Raw genomic sequence first — 22633 nt, 5'->3', positions numbered from 1 at the left:
AGAAATACCTATAAAATTCTTAACAATGTTCACCTCTTGGGCCTCAAGACCACTTGAGAGCAAATGAACCTCCGTGAAACTGAATGAAATGGCTGCAAAGCTTCATTGCTTCAAGAAGCTTCATTTGACCATCACTGCTCAAAGTAATCTCTCACTTCTCTTTGGCGAGAGAGACAACCTCTGCTGACACCTACTGTCAACACTGTTGCCATACAACACATTACCGCTCATGCCTCCCAGCATGCAATGTGGCACTGTAAATAACATTTATAATTAATGTTCTGTCTTGTTTCTTCAGTTACTGTTCTAGATGTTCCATTAATTGCAAATTATACTTTTTAGTTTGTTATTAGGTGATCATTTTGGTTTGGTTCTGAAACCATGAGTTGTAATGACCTTTAATTTGACCACATGCCATTATTTGTCATTGTTTGAGAAGTGGATCTGCTAAGCGCGAACTGTTCCTCCCTGCTTTGTGGGTGTCACAAAGTAGCAGCTGATTAATCCAATCCAGATCGGGAACCGCAAATAGTTTTATATGTAGCATTTTGGAAATGTACTTGATTTGTTTGAAAATGTTCTGGAAGCACAGCATGAGGATTATTTCCCCTCAAAGCAATTTGGTGCTCCTCCACCAGATGGTGCACTAGGCAACCGCCTAGCTCGCATATGCGCAGGGCCCGCCCTGAGTACAGGTGTCACATCAGAGACCCGCAGGCTAGATCTGCACCTCAGTTTAGTTCAAAAGGACTGGACGTCTATCGCCGTCAATGGCAGCGAGTTAGCTTAAAATATTTGACATGCTCTGTCTAATTTCCTAAATCCCAGGATGGCACATAACCGCATTTAAAACACATACAGGCCCACATATCCATACTGCACACGTGCTAGACAAATACGACATGTGTAATTATCCTTTGTAATACCTCATGCATTAGAGCGCCTGCCAAATCTGGGCATATAAGTCCCATCAGCTGCTATTTTCATGTCAGGCAGGCAGGGCAAAGTAATGACATTGCACTCACTTGCAGTCATTAGCCACGCTTGATGCCGAACGGGGGTTAACGCAAATTAAGTAAAGTTAAGTACATGCATTAGAGGAGCTTGTTTTGGGAGAGCTTTGCCCATTTTGCCGCCTGGAACTGCAAACAGAAGCTGACAATCTTTCTCTGGTTTTGGTAGATATCCAAGTTGCTGTAATTCCCGTCTTTTTTTTCTTAACATGTCATGTTGACAATTGGCCGGAAACCAGTCCAGGGTGTAACCCGTTTCCTGCTCAAAGGCAGTTGGGATAGGCTCCAGGTCACATGTGCTATATAAACAGAGGTAGGTACAGTCGCCAAAATCTCAAGTAAGAGTAGCGTTACTTCAAAATAATATTACTCACGGAAAAGCAGTATCCCAAAAATGGACTAAAGGACAATTTAAAAAGTAGTGTGTGTATGTGGCATCCGTGTACCTGTATAACCTCCCTCTCCTGAAGTAACTACCTGTCTCCTGGAATCTAATACAGGTCACCAGGTTGCTCCTCAGACTGTCCAGGAGCTCAGTGATGCCCTAGTCCAGATCTGGGAGGAGATCCCTCAGGAGAACATCCATCACCTAATCAGGAGCAAGCCCAGGCATTGTAGGGAGGTCATTCAGGCACAAAGACTCCACACACACTACTGAGCCTCATTTTGACTTGTTTAAAGGACATTACATCAAAGTTGGATCAGCCTGTAGTGTGTTTTTCCACTTTCATTTTGAGTATAACTCCAAATCCGGACCTCCATGGGTTGATACATTTGATTTTCATGGATAATTTTTGTGCGCTTTTGTGGTCAGTACATTCAGCTATGGAAAGAACAAAGTATTTAATTAAAAAAATAATTCAGATCTACTACATGTTATGTTTGTGTTCCCTTTATTTTATGAGTTCCGACTGCAAGCTTGTGTGTGGTGACTGTATTGTTATGAGTGATTGGTATCATCAAGGGCATAGGTTTGCATAGGGACGGTAGAGACAAAACACTATTAACTTTTCAGGATGCTCAAATTGTCTCCACCAACTTTTAAGCAACCTTATTTGCATTATATAATGACTTCAGTTATATAGGTCATTTAGATTGTCTTTCTATATGTCGTATGGATAGAATTGACCCTACCATTATTAAGTGAATTATTCTCATTATGTTCAGACTTACATTTACCCCTTTTTCTTGCTGAATGTGTTGGTCCATTTTTTCCTCCCGCAAACGCACGTTTCATTGGCTGATGACTAGACGCCCCTTCACCCCCCTCCCAACACAAACGCACACACACAACCTCGAAGGAAATACATGTCTACATGTCGCCTCCTCTGCCCCCTTCGAAGAGGAGGGATAATGGAAGTCCTTATCGGCCACAACCACTAGCAGCAGCCACTGTAAGTAATATTAAAAAATCGTCAGTGTTGTGGACAGTGGCGAACACGCCACTAATTTTGCTATGGACAGTACGACCTACATCAGAGTTAGCATAGCATTAAAATGTGTGAACTTGCTAACCTGAAAGTAAGATTGACTGACATATTTTTGGTCTAATTATAAGTTTTGCAGTGTGTTTTCTACTGTTATCATTAATTGAACCAAATCAATTTTATTAAAAATGATTTTTTTGAGTATCAAATGGTCAAAAAAATGTACCTTCTGTGTATTTTTACAGGTTTTTTTTTTTTTTCCAGGCAAATTGATGCGTTTTAAGTAGGGCTGTCCTGTCAAAATTATCGCGTTAACAGGTAATCAATTTTTCAAATTAATCACGTTATAATATTTGACGCAATTAACGCACATGCCTCGCTCAAACAGATTAAAATGACAGTACAGTGTAATCTCCACTTGTTACTTGTGTTTTTTTTAGTTTTGTCGCCCTCTGCTGGTGCTTTTGTACGACCCATGAGCATTGTATAATTATTGACGTCAACAATGGCGGGCTACTACTTTATTATTTTTTTATTGAAAATGTTACAAATTTTATTAAAATGAATACGTTAAGAGGGGTTTTAAAATAAAATTTCTATGACTTGTACTAATATTTATCTTTTAAGAGCTGCATTTCTTTCTATCCATGGATCACTTTAACAGAATGTTAATAATGTTAATGCCATCTTGTTGATTTATTGTTATAATAAACAAATACAGTACTTATGGACCATATGTTGAATGTATATATCCGTCTTGTGTCTATGTTTCCATTCCAACAATAATTTACAGAAAAATATGGCATATTTTATAAATGGTTCTAATTACAATTAATTACGATTAATTAATTTTTAAGCTGTAATTAACTCGATTAAAAAATTTAATCGTTTGACAGCCCTAGTTTAAGTCTTTTCTGTTACAAACAACAATGTTAATGAAGTTATACTTTATTGTAAGTACATCTATATTCCTTTTTTTCCTTTAATAACAAAATGACACAATGTTATGCAGAGGTTTACTGATAATAAATCAAAAAATTATAAACAGATGATACTATTTACAGTGGCGGCAGAAATTGGGGAGGGGGTAAAAGGTTATGTTTTTTTGGGGGGTAGCAGAAAATAATTGAGAAGCACTGCTATAGATGGACTTAAACTGTACAGACAAAGTTCTGCTTGCTATCTGAACACTGACTTTAATAAGGAGAGCTTCACTCAAACAAAAAGAAAGCACAACTGCTTCAATTTGAAGATGCTTGATTGACATGTAATGGAAAGCCAACAGGGTGGTGTTTGAAGAGCGATACCGTCACCTAGTGGTATTGTGGATACTACTGGAATTAACGTTTACATGTTTTTTTTTTTTTTTTACAAACTCATTTCAATTGACTGTACTGTTCAAATGACTATCCCCTCTCATTGCACCTGTTTTGTCAAAGTTGTGAACGTCAACTCATATTGTACTGAGCAGACGGAGCGATTCATTCATTCTAAAATATACGAAAAGTCCACAAAACAATGAAAATAGACTTTGAGCTACTGTGTTAATTCTGGAGATCAACAGCTGTCATAACAAGCCACAACTATAATTAGACGGGATTTCTCTGATCTGATCCAATGATCGTGTCATTTTCCACCCTTTTACAGTCGTATATGGATTCCGTATTTGCCTCGCTATAAGGCACTTAAAATCCTTAAATTTTCTCAGTGCCTTATAATCCAGTGTGCCCTATATATGGGTAAATGGTAAATGGTGTTATACTTGTATAATATTGGTTAATCATGGCATGGCATCCCCTTTACGTAACGCAACCCCTACCACTATTACTACTACTGCACCATATAATGTGGTGCCTACAGTGCTGGCCAAAAGTATTGGCACCCCTGAAATTCTCTCAGATAATGCCCAATTTCTCCCAGAAAATGATTGCAATTACAATGCTTTGGTAGTAATATCTTCATTTATTTTGCTTGCAATGAAAAAACACAAAAGAGAATGGAAATTTTTTAGAATCATTATCATTTTATACAAAACTCCAAAAATTGGCAGAACAAAAGTATCGGCACCCTTTGAAAAATCATGTGATGCTTCTCTAATTTGTGTCATCAACAGCCCCTGTTACTTATGTGTGGCACATAACAGGTGGTGGGAATAACTAAATCAAACTTGCAGCCAGTTAAAATGCATTAAAGTTGACTCAACCTCTGTCCTGTGTCCTTGTGTGTACCACATTGATCATGGAGAAAAGAAAGAAGACCAAAGAACTGCCTGAGGGTCAAAATTGTACGGAAACATGGGCAATCTCAAGGCTACGAGTCCATCTCCAAAGATCTGAATGTTCCTGTGTCTATCGTGCGCGGTGTCATCAATAAGTCTAAAGCCCATGGCACTGTGGCTAACCTCCCTAGATGTAGATGGAAAAGAAAAAATGACAAGAGATTTCAACGAAAGATTGTGCAGACGTTGGATAAGGAACCTCGACTGACATCCAAACAAATTCAAGTTGTCCCGCAGTCCGAGGGTACAACAGTGTCAACCCGTACTATCCATTGGCGTCTGAATGAAAAGGGACTCTATGGTAGGATACCCAGGAAGACCCAACTTCTGACCCAGAGACATAAAAAAGCCAGGCTGGAGTTGGCCAAAACTTACCTGAGAAAGCCAAAAACATTTTGGAAGAATTTTTTCAGGTCAGATGAGACAAAAGTAGAGCTTTTTGGGAAAAGGCATCAACAGAGTTTACAGGAAAAAAACAAGGCCTTCAAAGAAAAGAACACAGTCCCCACAGTCAAACATGGCGGAGGTTCCCTGATGTTTTGGGGTTGCTTTGCTGCCTCTCGCACTGGACTGCTTGACCGTGTGCTTGGCATTATCAAGTCTGAAGACTACCAACAAATCTTGCAGCATAATGTAGGGCCCGTGTGAGAAAGCTGGGTCTCCCTCAGAGCTCATAGGTCTTCCAGCAGGACAATAACCCAAAATACACTTCAAAAAGCACTAGAAAATGGTTTGAGAGAAAGCACTGGAGACTTCTAAAGTGAGTCCAGACCTGAATCCCATCGAACATCTGTGGATTCATCTGAAAATGGCAGTTTGGTGAAGGCACCTTTCAAATCTCAGAGACCTGGAGCAGTTGGCAAAAGAAGAATGGTCTAAAATTCCAGAAGAGCATTGTAAGAAAGCACTGGAGACTTCTAAAGTGAGTCCAGACCTGAATCCCATCGAACAACTGTGGATTCATCTGAAAATGGCAGTTTGGTGAAGGCACCTTTCAAATCTCAGAGACCTGGAGCAGTTGGCAAAAGAAGAATGGTCTAAAATTCCAGAAGAGCATTGTAAGAAACTCATTGATGGATACCAGAATCAGTTGTTCGCAGTTTTTTTGTCTAAAAGTTGTGCTACCAAGTATTAGGCTGAGGGTGCCAATACTTTTGTCTGGCCCATTTTTATATGAATTTTATGTAAAATCATATTGATTTAATTTTTTTTCATACTCTTTTGTGTTCTCTCGTTGCAAGCAAAATAAATGAAGATATTACTAGCAAAGCATTTGTAATTGCAATCATTTTCTGGGAGAAATTGAGCATTATCTGACAGAATTGCAGGGGTGCCAATACTTTTGGCCAGCAGCGTAGATGTGTTTTTTCCCCCCACCTTAATACATTTCCGATGTTTCAGATCAGGACAAAATCAGGTGACTCAGACTAAGATTCGCATGCAAAACGTTGCCAGGACATCCCTAGTCATTAGAATAAGTGGTATTGAAGATGGATGGATAAATATACCATATCTGCCTCCAGGTTTTGGATCTAGTACTGTGCTTCTTGTATAATGTGTAATCCTGTGCGCAACAGAAGTAACATTAGGTGACTGGTTCATTTCCACTTACATCCCATGAGATTTTTTTTTTTTTTTTCGAAAAGAGGCTAACATGATGAAACAGACAATCTCTGAAATCCATTTGGACCTCGCTCAAGATTATATTTTTATCTGAGTGATTGCAGATTATTGTCCAGCGAGAGGTGTGCTAAAGATGGATTATCCACTTGTTGGGGATGCATCCGACCCAGTGGATGCCAGCGGGCCAACCCCGTAGGCCATTTATGTTTGGCGCTTTATTCCCCCACCCCCCATTTCCCGCTTGTTTGGAATAAGAGTAAAAGTGACAAACACACACAAAAAATTGTGGTTAGTGATTCACATGTGGACAGGAATTGATTTGATTTTGAATGGGAAGGCTGACAGCAATCATTCACTGCGGTATTCCCCCAGTTAAAATGGCTTGGACATCTAGTGCCGTCAATGGCGGTCAATGACTTGAATGACAAATACACCTTAATTGTTTATTTCATAATCATTTTGGTGCTGTACAAAGATACAATCGTGACAACTCTGCTTTAAACACTATGATGAGTCTAAATCAGTGGTTCTTAACCTGGGTCGGATCGACCCCAGTGAGTTTGGCAAGGGTTAGAAGGACACACAGGGCCCGATTTTCATATGCTTACTCAAGGCCATTTTAGACTAGGTTTTGGACAGGTTTGCCCCCAATTTACAGGCTTTCTATATTTACTAGAACGAGAAACTGGTTTGCTCAGTGGAAGGTTGACACACACTTGGTTTGAGGAGGTATAAAGATCTGCAGTCAGCATGGACTGCACAGACAACAACAAAAAAAAACGTGCATCATTTTATGCCATGAAAATGTGATGCTTTGATGCGACAATAAGAGGAACAGTGGGAAATTAGTGAGTTTAATTTCATTTTCAAACATGAAAATGAACGGCAAAAGTTAAAACTATTTGCAGTGAATTTGAAATTTGAACAGGAATTCACTTAGATATTTGCTTGCTAGCTTAGCTATACATTGCTTTTTAATTTGAAAAAACATTTATTTATATTAAATTCTGAAGGGTCCGGTGACCGCACATGTGAAACTCGCCGGGTTCTGTACCTTTAGCATGGTTAATGCTGCCTTCGTGTGGTGTCGTAATCGTGGTAAATACCACTTGTTGAGTCAAAAATTGGATGTGAACGCCCCATCTACTCGTATTTTCTACTGGAGAACTGGGGTTTTATAATAACACCCCAGTTTCCGAGATGGGTGGACCTTTTACTTTTCAAAATGGCGGAGTGCAAACAAGAAGTTGTGAATGTCATGGGCGTAGGTTTGGTCTCAATATTGGGAGGGACGATATAACAGCATAACCTGCGTGTACACTTCTTGCAGGGGACGGGTCGTTAATAAAACCAAACATATTATTGAAGGGGGCTACATTTCTCACGAACATGAACCTAATTAATTGATCGGCTAAACGATCAAAGCAAAAATAAATATGTACTGACTTATACTAACTTTTGTGTGTAACATTCGATTCAAGCCTGTTTTTCTTTTTTTGTTTTCAAAAACTACAAATGGTAAATGGTAAATGGTGTTATACTTATATAGCGCTTTTCCACCTTTCAAGGCGCTCAAAGCGCTTTACACTATCTCGCCATTCACCTACTAAAGAAACATTTTGAAGTGCAAGTCTCTTTATTAAAAAAGAATGGGTCCACTTCTGGGGGACACTGAAGCCAGGGGCGGACTGGTAATCTGTGGGTTCTGGAGGATCACAGAACGGCCGGTGCCCTGGACGGCCGGCGGCCGCCATTCATTATACATCACTGTTTTTATCCCCTCTAGCCTCTCATTATCTACAGTTCGCATCCAATCCGACAGGTGGCAGCAATGCGCTTGGCTGTTCATCGCCAGTCTGATAGAAGAACGAAGAAAACACAAAGTACCCTTCATTGGTTCTTTGTGGAAGCAAACTAGCGACGAGCATTAATGCACAATATGGATGGTGGTGGCAAAAAAAAGGGTGGCGCGGAGAGGGTGGCGCGGAGAAGGTTAGGGAGAAAAAAAATTAAAGAAACAGGAGAGCAAAGCATTAAAATGTCTTAAGTTGAGAAATATTTTCGCAAGCAGCAGTCTGGCTGCAACGGCCACGTCGGGTAAGCAGCCTAGCCCCCGGCAATGGTGAGAGGGGTAGCGGGAGCCGCTCTGACGTGCAGCCGGTGCAGGGAGAAGAAAAGAAGAGGAAGGGTGTAATGATAAGCTGGTGGAAGTTCCCCAGACAAGCGCAGGGCAAGTAAAAAGGGATGAAGAGGGTCACTTGCTCGGTATACCGGCAATTGTTATCCACCAGGTAGCTACATTTTAAATGACAATCAAAGGGTTAGTGCCAGCTAGTCCGTTTGCAATCGTGTCAAGTTACAGTATGCTAGTCCTCCTATCACTCTCCTAAAGAAAAATATTTTAGCTGTAAAACAATGTATGCACACGCAGCAGCAATATTAATTCATAAGAAATATAACAAAATATTAATAAAATGAATGGTTTTACTTTTAAAGTTTAGTAAGATAAATTGATATATTTTTTTAACCATGTATATATCGTTTTGTTTTCTGGTTAATACTTTCCAATGAAGGTTATGTATCCAGGATTTGTCTTGAAATGTTCATTGGTATTTTCATTGAAATTTATTATTTGTATGGCAAGATTAATTATGGCAGGGGTCTCCAAACCGGTCCTCAAGGGCCGCTGTGGGGCCTGGTTTTTGTTTCAACCGATCGAGTGCCGATAGTTTAACCAATGAAGTTTCTGCTAAAACAAGCAGCACCTGACTGCACTTGTAAAACACCAGATTGGTGCATAGGTGTTGTCTTGTTTTGTTGGAATGAAATCCTGCGCCCGCTGCGGCCCTATGTGGAATAGTTTAGAGACCACTGAATTATGGCATTAACAATGAAATCATTTTATAGACATAGATATATAGAGATATATTATAATAAATTAGATACATAAAACTTGCTTTGAAAAATAAATTCTTTCATTTGTTTTTTCAGGTTGATCATAGAGCTAGTACAGAAAATGAACCCAACTCCAGTTCAGCCTTGCAGTACTTTGAGTGCCCCAAGTCAGACAGTCACAGTCTAGACACATTTTCCTCATTTTCTCTCAAAGTGCACGAAATTGATACATTTTACAGTAAAATGTAAAAAAAAAAAAAAAAAAGTCTTCCCGGGGGTGGGGTGGGTGTGTGGGGGGGGATGCCCCCCATACCCCCGGACCCCTAGGGGGTCTGTGTTTCCCTTCGTATAGCGATTCTTGTGGGCTGGGCTGAGTCAAAGTCCAGGGCTGCTTTTTAGTCCCAGTCCGCCCCTGACTGAAGCACTCCTAGACTCAAACTCAAGTATTGTAGTATAAAAGTGATTTGGGAAAAAAATTAAGTAAAAAAAAATTGAGATATCCTAGGACCGATCTACATCTGAGGCATACTAGATTACCCCAAGGCTCGATCCAATGTACTCTCATGACATTCTGATGTGTGATTTCATTTGACATTTTTTCATGTCAGTTCATGTTCTTGTACATGTCAGTGTCCTCTCAAAGTGGACCCATTCTTGGGTAACTCCTCAATTTTTATTTTATTTTTTTTAATCAACGGACCAGGGATTAAAGCAACTTCGTTGCATTACCGTAATGCACATGATGCAAACAGCAGTAGTTTTGCATGTTAGCAATGCTAACTCTGATGCAGGTCAGACCTTCAGTAGCAAAATTAATTGTGTTTCCCCCACCTCCACAAAATTGACGTCTTTTTACATTACTTAGCGCGGCTGCTGCTGGCCGGTAAAACTTCTAATATCCCTCCTCTTCGAAAGGGGGCGGAGGATGCGGCATGTTGTCGACATTATTCTGTCGGGTCTGTGTGATTGTGTGTTTTTGTTTTTTTTGGGGGGGGGGGGGGGGGGGTCAAGCCCTCAGCTAATCAAACGTGCGTTTGAGGGGGAAAATATGGACCGGCACATTCTGCAAGTGAAAAGGGATAAATGTAAATTTAAGTCTGAACATAATGAAAATAATTCACTTAATAATGGTAGGGTCTATTCTATCCCTACAACATATGGGAAGACATGGTAAATTCTATTCTATCCCTACAACATATGGGAAGACAATCTAAATTAACGATATACAGTGCCATCCATAATTATTGGCACCCATGGTTAAGATGTGTTTTTAGCTTCTAATAATTTTTTTAATCCAAATAATATGGGACTTAATGGAAAAAAAGAGAAAAATCCAACCTTCAATACAAGTGCGTTTATTCAGTGGGGAAAAAAATCCCACATAAAGAAATAATTATTTGACATCAAATAATGTGTGTCACAATTATTAGCACCCCTGGTGTTAATACTTTGTACAACCCCCTTTTGCCAAAAAACAGCACCTAATCTTCTCCTGTAATGTTTCACAAGCTTGAGTTTGTGTCTGGTGAACAATTTATGTGTACATTTGGCCATATGTTTAGGGTCATTGTCTTGCTGAAAGACCCAGTGACGACCCATCTTTAGCTTTCGGGCAGAGGGCAACAGATTTTGATTTAAAATGTCCTGGTATTTCAAAGCATTCATGATGCCATGCACCCTAACAAGGTTCCCAGGGCCTTTGGAAGCGAAACAGCCCCACAGCATCACTGACCCGCCCCCCATACTTCACAGTGGGTATGAGGTGCTTTTCAGCATGCGTATCTTTCGTGGCACGCCAGACCCACTTAGAGTGTTTGTTGCCAAAAAGCTCAATCTTGGTCTCATCTGACCAAAGCGTACGGTCCCAGGCTTTAACTGGGACCGTAAAAGGGAAGGTTGGATTTTTCTCTTTTTTTCCATTAAGGTCCCATTTTATTTGAATTTAAAAAATATATATATATTAGAAGCTAAAAAAACACATCTTAACTAGGGGTGCCAATAATTATGGGGGGCACTGTAACTGTACTCATTATATAATGCAAATAAGGTTGTTTAAAATTTGGTGTGGACAATTTGAGCATCCTGAAAAGATGGTAATGTTATGTCCCTAGCGTCCCTATGCAAACCTTGGTGAATGGTAAGAAAGAATTTATCTTGAATTTACACATATTGCAATGTACACATTTATGAAACACTTTTTTTGTGTTTGCTAAAATGCTAATGATAAAACAGTTTTGCCCACACAACAGACCAAAACAGATGAACAGGACGTACTCGTAATTACCAGCTAGCAAGTGGAAAGGATCATCTTTCCCAGAGCATGTGAAGGCAGCATAAGAACCACTGGTCTCGTTCTATTCAAAATCATTTACTAAAATAAAAAGAAGAGTTTTTCAGATCTAAATCAAATGGGTACTCTGTTTCTGTACTGTGGAAGTGTCATTTTCATTTCACATGGGGCAGAGGACATGGTGCTATTAAGTTGTTTTTTGCTTTTCGGGTCTGTCTGGAGCTGTTGTCGGCATGTGTGGGATTTTTCTCCGTGGGTTTCTTGCCTGCGATAGGGGAAAACACAAACATAAACTCACACTGAATTTGATTATTGAAAGGAAAAACAGGAGCTGGAACTCACACTTGGACGGGTGCTGAACTTGGGGTTCATCTTTGTTACTCGGGATCGCTTCGTGACCATGAATGAGGTTCTGTATTCCAGACATGGTCATTCCTCTTACAGGCATGTAAGTCGTCAGTCCGGTCAGGTTTGATTCAAGGCCAGCTGCACAACACTCTTCACATTGCTTGAGTGAAAAAAAAAAAAAAAAACACACACACACACAAAACAGAACAAAGGTCAATGTTTCACATAAGGCTGCAACAACTAATCGAATAAATCGATTAATAAATTATTTGCCAACCAATATGATAACTGATTTTAATCGTTTGGGTCCTTGATTGTGCGTAACGTGAGGCTGCGCGCACACCAGTGATTAGAGCAGGAGAGAGAGAGTTCACTGCTGCAACTGCAGCTGCTGGGTTGCTGAATCAATATTAAGTGTCAAGAGTTAGATTGTCTTTTGTGTTGTTGAATCCAGTGTGCCTCCGTCAGAGGTGAGTTAGTATATGAAGCCAATTGTATTATTTGTATTCTATGTGGATGAGATTCTATGATTCTATGTTACTACTTAGCAGGGAGCACTAAGCTAGGTAGCGATTATGCTAATTAGTGTCTTAAGTGTCTATTTTTATTATGTTATGCAGAAGCATATCAGCATTTGAGTTATTGTTGGATAGTAAAGTTGTCTCCATTCTTTATATAAAGAAACTACCGTAATTCTCGGACTATAAATCGCTACTTTTTTCCCTCATTTTGAATCCTGCGGTTCATAGTCCAGTGCGGCTTATTTGTTGATTTATTTGGGTTAATATGTAACATTTATTTGACGGTGGCGTCATAAGACTGCTGTAGGACCGTCATAATTATGACATGACACTTAAGTTTCATCCGACAAATTATTTCACTAACTCTATGTCCAGCTGGGATATTTGACATCCATTCAAAAGTGAGGCAATTTGCCGGATGACACAAAATGACATCTGTCATAAGCATTCATTAATGATCATGGCAGTGTCAAGTCATATGTCATAAGTATGATGGTCTGATGACAGTTTTATAGCGCCACTGTCAAATAAAGGTGTTACCAAATACCATAGCTAGCAATTAATGAAACATTTGGAACAGTAACTAAAGAAATAATTAGTACAGAACATGATTTTTTTAATTGTTATTTACATCTGTAGCACTGCAATGCATGCTAGGAGGAATGTTGGATGACAACAGTGTTGACAGCAGGTGGCAACAGAGGTTGACTGTCTCCCCAAAGGGAGCAGTGAGGCCAAATGAAGCCTCTTGAAGCAATGAAGCTTTACAGCCAATTGGTTCAAAGCTTCATGGTGGTTCATTTAGTCGAATACCACTGTTAAATAAAGTGTTACCGGTTAAAATCTTTTGGTGTAAATATCCCATTATGTAGTGAGGACAGCTGTGGCTTATAGGCCAGTGCAGCTTATCTATGAACAAATGCCATTTTCGTGTCAGATTTGGTGTGTGGCGGCTTATAGTCCGAAAATTACGGCACATACATAAACCCATTCATATAACCTCTTAGAGTCACCTTTCAACTTGAACTCAAACTCTAAATTGTCATACAAGAGAGTGCGCTTAGAAATTGGATTTGGATTTTATAAACAACTGTTTGATAAAGAAAACTAATTCATTACAGTCTGCCTCCTCCTTACTCGATTTTGTTGTTTAGTTATATCAGCGCTTGGCCAACAAGAAAAAAAAATGTCAATCAGCAGCACTTTTTTAAATTTGAATGAACAGGACTTTTGTCTGATTTGTGTACAGAGAAATTCTTTGAATGTTTTATACTCATTATGTACTTAAAAGCAGTTGTAGACTACAGTTATTTTTCAAGGAAAGTCATCCATTTTGTCTTCACTGTTACTGACAACATAAAAATTGCACAACAATTGAAAAAAGTGAAATTTATCCGATTAATTATTTAATTAATAATCCGATTAATCGATTATAAAAATAATCGTCAGTTGCAACCCTAGTTTTCCTTCATACAACAAGCAGAATCCAACACTAGGGTTTTAACTGCTTGTTTTTCTTGACAATTTTCCGCATGCTGTGTCCACTTCATCCACACTCTGGATTTATGATTAGATTGCTTGTCCTTCCATATACTAAAGAGTTGAATGGGCGGGGGGCAGTCATTACTGCTCATCAATGGCAATGTCGAAATTAAAATAAAAGCAAATGCGGCATAATGAGAGAAGCCGGGATGCCGTCTCGGTCATTTCCACATGTCCGATTAGCGGGCAGAGGGGTCGCGTTGACCTGGCTAATAGGGGGTAAATCCACTGGTGCATTATCTGCCGGGCACATTTCATCTAATCAGCAGGATGATGCCAGCAGGCTTAGGCTGCTTTTAATTCAGAGCTACCGGAGAATTACTGCACTAGCCACTCCACTCATTACATTTACTAAGAAGGAGAGAGTTGGATCTGTGTTATTTGTTGGATGTTGTTCCAGTGTGCGTGCGTGATGCTGGACTAAGTCGTGTATGATAAGGCCCATTAGGCTTGCAAAATGATGGATCTTTACAGGAAAAAAATCTCTAATTACTTGAATTCCTGAACAAGTAAACACAGTGAAGCCTAATTATTGTTTAAAAAAAAAAAACTACACACATGCACATGCAAGTCCGTACATGGAAGAGAATTATTCTATTAAAAACACTGTCAAAATTCAGAGCCGTAAAGGAGACTTTGGAAGTCAACATGTGCTTTTATGCTCTTATTGACGTGACGTGTGCAGTCCTCACTGTTGTATCTGTAATTTCGGCTCTGGTTCTCTCCTCCAAAGTGACTGTTATGCCATCCAGGACTTGCAACTGAGGCAGATTGCGCATCACTGTGGGCCTGTGGAGAGAATTGCGAGCCACCTAAAAGAGAGAAGTTACAAATGGAGGCCACCCTTCAAATTTCAAAAGAAAAACATGTGCTTTCTGAGTATGGTACATTGACTTGTGCTGAGACCAAAACAAAAAAACAAAAACAAAACAAAAAAAAAAGACTATAGGTAGTTCCCGGGTTACGACGTACTCGACTTAGGCAATTTCGACTTTACAGCGCCGGAGTCTCGTCCGCAATTTTGTCTCCAGTTTTTTGGGGGGGGGTTTCTGTCGCATGAACAGCACCTTATTGTACCTCACAGTATCTTATTTTTTACTTTATTAATATGACTTGTTATGTCCTCACTAAACCTGAATTTGCTCAGCTTTACAGACAGCATACATGGCAATTGTGCATTTTTGAAGCTTTTGACTTCCTTCCCTTTTGATAATTTGTATTTTAATAATTTGATAATTTGGAAATTCGGGTTACATTGCCAGCATAAGAACGGAACTCGCTCGTAACCTGGGGACTACCTGTATTTGAAAAAAGCATTGCCCAATAACTAAATTCAATCTCACATCAATTTAAATGAATTTTTTGGTGTACAATGTGTTTCATTGCTGTATCTAGTTCACATTTGCTTTTAATAAACATAATACTGTATTTTAAATGTTAATGAATATTCGTAGAACGTGTCCCACAATGTGCACGCAAACTTTTCAGCAAGGTAGAGAGGAATGCAAATATGATATGTTGACATAATTAGTTTTTGGGGGGAAAAAAAGCTACTTGTCTTACAATTTTTGACCAAATCACATAATTTACACATCAAAACTTCTAGGGATGATAAAGGGCATAAAAGTTGTATACAGAATTTGGCAAAAACTTATGGTTCCCCTCAGAACGGTCCCATTCTTTTCTAATGGGATGCCATTGACAGTCATGTACATCCAGATTTCCAATTCATTTTCAATGGAAGACAAACCTCTGTGGTTGTGATTTTTTTTTACCAAAAACTCATTACAGCCTAATGACATTCAACTAGCGCCCATGTAAGTCAATGCCATTGACAGCGATGCAACAGGACGAGTCCCCGAAATGTCCCCAAATAAACGGGAAATGGTCTGATATCAACAGGACGTGTTCCTGAAATATCCCCAAATTGATAGATATCAAGAGGACGTGTGCCTGAAACGTCCCCAAATCAACTCGACTTGACGTCATCAGTTTTCCAAAAGAATAGTATGTCCTTACTTTTTTCCCCCTATTTTTATATTTATACTTCGCCTGACTTGATTGAATGTCTCATTCTACATCATGCAACATTGAATTTCATGTGTTCAGAATAAGACAAACCATTTTAAAACCCTTTCATGTAGGTTTTTATTTTCCGTATTTTCCTTTGAATTCTTATTACATTCATCTAGGACATGTGTTCAAACCAGTGGCTCAGGGGCCGATTGCAGCCCACGGGAAAAATGTTTTGCCCCCATTTGACATGCAAATGTAGTATTAGTGTTGCCCGCACGTATTTTTGCACAAAATATACATAGTGCTGGCCAAAAGTATTGGCACACCTGCAATTGCGTCTGATAATGCTCAATTTCTCCCAGAAAATTATTGCAATTACAAATGCTTTGGTAGTAATATATTCATTATTTTTGCTTGCAATGAAAAAAAACAAAACAGAATGGAAAAAAGTTAAAGAATTATTATTTTACTCAAAACTCCCAAAATGGGACGGACAAAAGTATTGTCACCAGTTGAAAAATCATGTGATGCCTCTCTAATTTGTGTAATTAACAGCACTTGTTACTTAACTGTGGCACATAACAGGTGGTGGCGATAACTAAATCGCACTTGCAGCCAGTTAAAATGGATTAATGTTGACTCAACCTTTGTCCTGTATCCGTGCATGTACCACATTGAGCATGGAGAAAAGAAAGAAGACCAACGAACTATCTGAGGACTTGAGAAGCAAAATTGTGACGAAGCATGAGCAATCTCAAGGCTACGAGTCCATCTCCAAAGACCTGAATGTTCCTGTGTCTATCATGCGCAGTGTCATCAATAAGTGTAAAGCCCATGGCACTTTGGCTAACCTCCCTAGATGTGAAAAATTGATGAGAGATTTCACCGAAAGATTGTGAGGATGGTGGATAAAGAACCCCTACTAACATCCAAACAAGTTCAAGCTGTCCTGCAGTCCGAGGGTACAACAGTGTCAACCCGTAATATCCGTCGGCGTCTAAATGAAAAGGCACTCTATGGTAGGATACCCAGGAAGACCCCACTTGTGACCCAGAGACATAAAAAAGCATGACTGGAGTTTGCCAAAACATACCTGAGAAAGCCAAAAACGTTTTGGAAGAATGTTCTGGTAAGGTGAGACAATTTTGGGAAAAGGCATCAACATAGAGTTTACAGGGAAAAAAAACAAGGCCTCCAAAGAAAAGAACACGTTCCCCACCGTCAAACATGGCGGAGGTTCCCTGATATTTTGGGGTTGAATTGCTGCCTCTGGCACTGGACTGCTTGACCGTGTGCATGGCATTTCGAAGTCTGAAGACTACCAACAAATTTTGCAACATAATGTAGGGCCCAGTGTGAGAAAGCTGGCTCTCCCTCAGAGGTCATGGGTCTTCCAGCAGGACAATGACCCAAAACACACTTCAAAAAGCACTAGAAAACGGTTTGACAGAAAGCACTGGAGACTTCTAGTGGCCAGCAATGAGTCCAGACCTGAATCCCAGAGAACACCTGAGGAGAGATCTAAAATGGCAGTTTGGAGAAGGCACCCTTCAAATCTCAGAGACCTGGAGCAGTTGGCCAAAGAACAGTGGTCTAAAATTCCATCAGAGCACTGTAGGAAACTCATTGATGGATACCGGAAGCAGTTGTTCGCGTTTATTTTGTCTAAAGGTTGTGCTACCAAGTATTAGGCTAAGGGTGCCAATACTATTGTCCGGCCCATTTTTTGGAGTTTTGTGTAAAATGATAATGATTTAATTTTTTCCCCCAATCTCTTTGGTGTTTTTTCATTGCAAGCAAAATAAATGAAAATATTACTACCAAAGCATTTGTAATTGCAATACTTTTCTGGGAGAAATTGAGCATTATCAGACAGAATTACAGGGGTGCCAGTACTTTTGGCCAGTACTGTATGTATATCATTTTAAATAATATGAATGAATTAACTGAAGGATCCATTTAGCGGGAAAAATTGTAACATTTAAATACTCATTAAATAATTTTTAAAATAATATTGAAAAAAATTCAAATCAGTCATAAACATTTGAATAATTCTAAATAATAAATGCTTTGAAACTTAAATGTCAAATCCAGTTCAATTGGGAGGGGCTTCCAGCCTTCCCAATTGAAATAGATTGGACGTCTATCGCCATCAATAGTTGTTGTTTTCGATATCAATTTAACTCTTTTACGAACTACTATCACACATACTCTGGCAGTTAAGCTAATGATAACTTTTGAATAATAGCAGTGACTACTGTCTCACAGTCTTTTTAAATCAAAAGTCACCTGCCTTGAGATATATGTGTTGCTATGTGGTGTCCCAAAGGTTGCAATATTCCATTTGTCCACTCATTCAACTAAGTTGACGTTCCTGCAGGCCCCTTCTGCATTTAAACTCTGAGCGAGTGCCAGTGAGAGTCCAGAAGTGAGGGGACAGAATTTGGCACGATAACACGGACAAAGCAGCGATCTCATGTGGTCAACAGCAGGGGGGCGTCGTCTCTAGGGTGCTTGTTGGCCTTTCCCCTTTGGCAGGATTAACCCCTTATGGACGGGGTGATCCGGCGGGAACGAGGCTGCCACAGCTGAGCGTGGCCCCCTCCGTCATCGGCGGTCTACGCTGATGAGCGCCTGATCTACGAGCTCCAGATGGGTGATGTAAGCGGGCCAACAGCACTCGCCATTTGGTCAACGGATTTGTCTGTGATGCCGGCCAGTTTGAGGCGCAGCAGACGGCCCGTGGTGTAATCGCTTAATTTGGGAGCGTCGAGCAACGCCGGCTCAGTGCTGTGGATCGGGTTGTTTGTCGGCAAGTTAAATTCAAGCCGTTTGAAATGAAACTGAAGACCACTCGACAGCAACAAAAAAAAAAAAAAAAACAGTCCAGTCGCCTGGAAGCAGAGTGACATCAGAAACAGAGAATCAGGCATAGGCGGGAGTTTGACTTTTGGGGCAGGGGGGGCACAACATTGATGACCCCGAAACGCAGTTTCAGCAATAAAATTAACTTACAAGAGTATCTAAATAATAAGTTGACAATGAGCGTTTTTTGTTTCCCATCATTCTTGAGGGGAATTCTAAATAGGCTGCTTAGGCAATACTTTTCGCCAAGATTGTCATCCATTGAATATGGTACGCCCGCCGGTGTAGTGCCAATGTAGTTACCCCAGTCAAAGATTGTATCCCCTGGGCGGAGCCATATGGAGATAGATTTGTGTCTTTATTATTCAATCAAAAAAAGTTGCTTCAATATAAAAAAAAAATGCTTCAATCAAAATATATATTTTCAACCCCCCCAAAAAAGTCATTTCAATCAAAAAAAAAAAAAAAGATGTGTATGATTGCAAAAATTAATTTGAAACTCCCAAAAATGCATGTGAAAGCTACTTTTCTTTGGGTTTTTTGTTTGTTTGTTTGTTGTTGTTGTTTTTTTTTATTTTATTGAAGTCTAGTTGTTGTTTTTTTTTGATTGAAGGAATGTTGATTTGTGTTTGGGCCATATTTTGGCTAGGAGATTTTTGTCTCTATTATTCAATCAAAAAATAAGTTGCTTAAAAATACACATATATTTTCAAAAAGAAAAGTCACTTCAATCAAAAAAAGAAAATATTCAATTATGGAAAAAGTTTTTGAATGCGAAAAATATTTGAGATTGAAATATTTGCATTTGAACACTAAAATTTTGATCTAAAAAGTTTTCTGTGATAAAAGCAATTGTTTTTGAGTTTAGGCCATATTATAGGTAGGACATTTGTGTCTAAATCATTTAATCCCCAAAATAGCTTGCTTCGATCAAAAAATATATATATTTTCAATCAAAGAAAAAAATCATTTGAAAAATAAAATTGCCCACCCCTAATTTTTTTTGTTTTTTTGAAAATTATAAGCAAAGCAAATGACCGTCTAAGTTGCTAGTCACATGATCTGTTTGAAAAACTATTTTAACCCATTATAAAAATACATTGTTTTGTTCATTTCATTCATTTTTGTTGCAGTTTTATTGCTTTTCGGCCACCAGGCCCCCCTGGCCCACCTTTAAAATCCGCTTACGGAATCAGGAACTGACATCAGTAATGTCACTTCCCGATTCTCTGTGTTTTTGAAGTGATGATCACTTAACTCATTGGCTGCGATTGACGGCGCTACACGTCAAATCCGTTTAAGGTTTCCAATGGCTTGGACGTCTACTAATGACAAACTCAATTTTAATTCACAACAATGGATGCCACATGATTTGGACGTCTTGCGTCGTCAATGGCATCAAACTCCACACCAAAAAATTACGCCGCTTACGTGGGCAGCCGTTTTCTGATGTCATTAATATACGTAAACGCTGAACGACTGGACAACACCTGCATGCGATAATGCGTATTAATGACATCACGAGGAATGGCGCTCAATCTGGGATACTCGCATTTGATTGGTTAAAATAGTACCAGAATACTCTCATGTTGTGTGGGCACTTCCTGAAAGTACTGGCTTTAACAAGGTTTCTACAGTTATCAGAAAATCTCATGCTTTTTAATGCCACTTTTAATGCTATTTTAAATTAAGTTAATGCCCACGCCTAACTGCTGGTAGTTTCATACACACAAATTGTAAGCAGAGTTGTCCGATAATGACTTTGTAAACGATATCCCGAAATTATCCAACTCCAAAAATCCAATACCGATATCAAACCGATACTGATATATGTGGTCGTAGACTTAACATATTATGGCTAATTGTATTGTGATGCCCCACTGGATACTTTAATCATGATAAATGTAACAACTTCAACATTTTCCAATATACATTCTGTGAAAAAATAATAGAAGAACTTAAACAGAAGTTATGCAAAAACTGCCTATGTTAAATTCAAAACAGTGCAAACATCAGTTTGTTTGTTTTTTATCAAGTGCGAGTGCAAAGTGCCAGTAAAGCACTGCCTTCTCAAATATGCCTCACACAGTGCTTCTGGTGCTTCAAAATAACAGCAAAGGCACACAGCTTCATTACAGTGAATAAGGTATGTGATGAGTTTTTCATTCATTATTTTTTAATCATTTAGTGTTCATTTAATTTTTACACCAAGCATGCAAATGGTCTGCTCACATAACAAATCCGACGCATCTTAGTATGGAGACACCAAATGGTCAATAAGCATAACTGCTGTGCTAACCTGTGACCAGCCCTTGTACAAAGGCAGAAGGCTTCTACATTCACTTTAAAGGCAACACACATATTGGCACAAAACCGATGTCGATATTACCTGACATAATTTTAAAATGCTTTTATTGGCTGATATTATTGGAAAACTCTAATTACATTAAAAAAAAAAGTTTTTTTAACCATCAAGTTTACAGTATTTTTAATGCTTCGAACATTTAATTTAAAGGTATCCTCAATCTTAAAGACAAGTAATTCTTAAACGATGAATGTTAGTACAAGTTTTCAATAAAATTTGTAAAATTATTTTAAATGATACGTCGCCATTCTTGTTGACGTCGCAGTGCAGTGACGTCACATGGCCCGCTGCCGAACTTCCTGCGTATCATTCGTTAGCTACCCCAACATTTCGGTTCTGCTCTTCCAATTTGAACCAGAGCGGAAAAGTGAAGACCAGGACAGCACTGTCGGTCGTTCACAAAACGAGCAGCAAAGACAAAATGCAGAGCAGGAAATACCTGATAAGACAAGAGTTGGGCCAAACTAGTGATGTACTTGCGGCAAGTGTGTCTCAATGACAACAGAGCGAGAGAGTGTACGCTGTTGAAAACGTCGTTTTTTTCTTAGCAGATCTTCAAGGTGAACTACTGCGTGATCAAAATTATTCCAATATTGTAGATTGTTAGCATCCAGAGCTGTCGTGTGCTTTACATACAGTAGTAGTACAGGCCAAAAGTTTGAACACACCTTGTCATTCGTGCATTTTTATTTTCAAGACTATTGACACTGAAACTCTCACTGAAGGAAATAAAACTATGAATGCACACGTGTGATAGTCAGGATGTGTCGTGGCTGACTGTCCTCATTAAATTCGTTATCTGACGGGAATAAATCCTGGAATCGAATGTCCTCCAGTTCTTCTAAATCCAACTCACGTTTAGCTACGTAAAGTGCATATTAAGTGCTCGGCGCGCATCAGCCGGCCACTGTACCGCTGCATCGGACGTGTCTGGATCAGTTTGAGTGGCAGCATCACTCATATTAGGTAAATACTGAACAGACACACTTAGGGGCTGTTTACATGGCGACTCTCCGAGAAGACGAAAAATTTAATGTTTGCATTTATATGGGCCCGTCTCCATTCGAACAATGTCGCAATTCCGCATGAAAACGATGTAGTATTCATGCCAGGCCCTAGGGGGCATTGCAGATTTACAAGGCAGCAGCGAATAATGCACTTTGACCCCACCAAAGTTCCTCAGCCCGGATAAAAAAATATGCCCACCCGCTCGAAGCGATGGCACTTTTGTTTTGTTCAAAAAGGCACAAAAATGGAAACATTCAACATATTTAATTTTAAAATATTTTTAAAACAGTAAATTAAAGCCGACATTCCGCCATATTTGCTGTTTTTAATGTTTAGTAGCACCGATGCGAACGCCCAATGTGGCGTGTACGAGTGCTGACGTTATCGGCGCGGAGTTGCACCGTGGGAGCCTTTGATATGCATGCGGAGATAGCCCCCCTAA

At 39.4% G+C, this 22633-nt stretch overlaps 1 protein-coding gene across 8 annotated transcripts in view; it reads right to left on the bottom strand.

The window, feature by feature from the left end:
* Nucleotides 1-5580: 5580 nt before the first annotated feature.
* The window catches only part of lrrc9 (leucine rich repeat containing 9), an 82897-nt gene continuing 65844 nt past the window's right edge, over nt 5581-22633 (bottom strand). For 4 of the 8 annotated variants that reach the window (XM_057859255.1, XM_057859257.1, XM_057859251.1 and 1 more), the window contains 3 exons: nt 14630-14749; nt 11869-12034; nt 5582-11791 (listed from right to left, as the gene is read on the bottom strand). In XM_057859255.1, the coding sequence (XP_057715238.1) occupies nt 11682-11791; nt 11869-12034; nt 14630-14749 (396 nt within the window). In that variant the 3' untranslated portion in view covers nt 5582-11681. Of the gene's footprint in view, nt 11792-11868; nt 12035-14629; nt 14750-22633 lie in introns of all 8 variants that reach the window. The other 4 variants (XM_057859252.1, XM_057859253.1, XM_057859256.1 and 1 more) reach the window with 2 other exon arrangements.

This window comes from Corythoichthys intestinalis, chromosome 15 (genome assembly GCF_030265065.1).
Source record: "Corythoichthys intestinalis isolate RoL2023-P3 chromosome 15, ASM3026506v1, whole genome shotgun sequence".
In the NCBI taxonomy this organism is placed as follows: domain Eukaryota; kingdom Metazoa; phylum Chordata; class Actinopteri; order Syngnathiformes; family Syngnathidae; genus Corythoichthys; species Corythoichthys intestinalis.
Note: the sequence above shows the minus strand (reverse complement) of the source record. Positions and strands in the feature narration are given on the sequence as shown.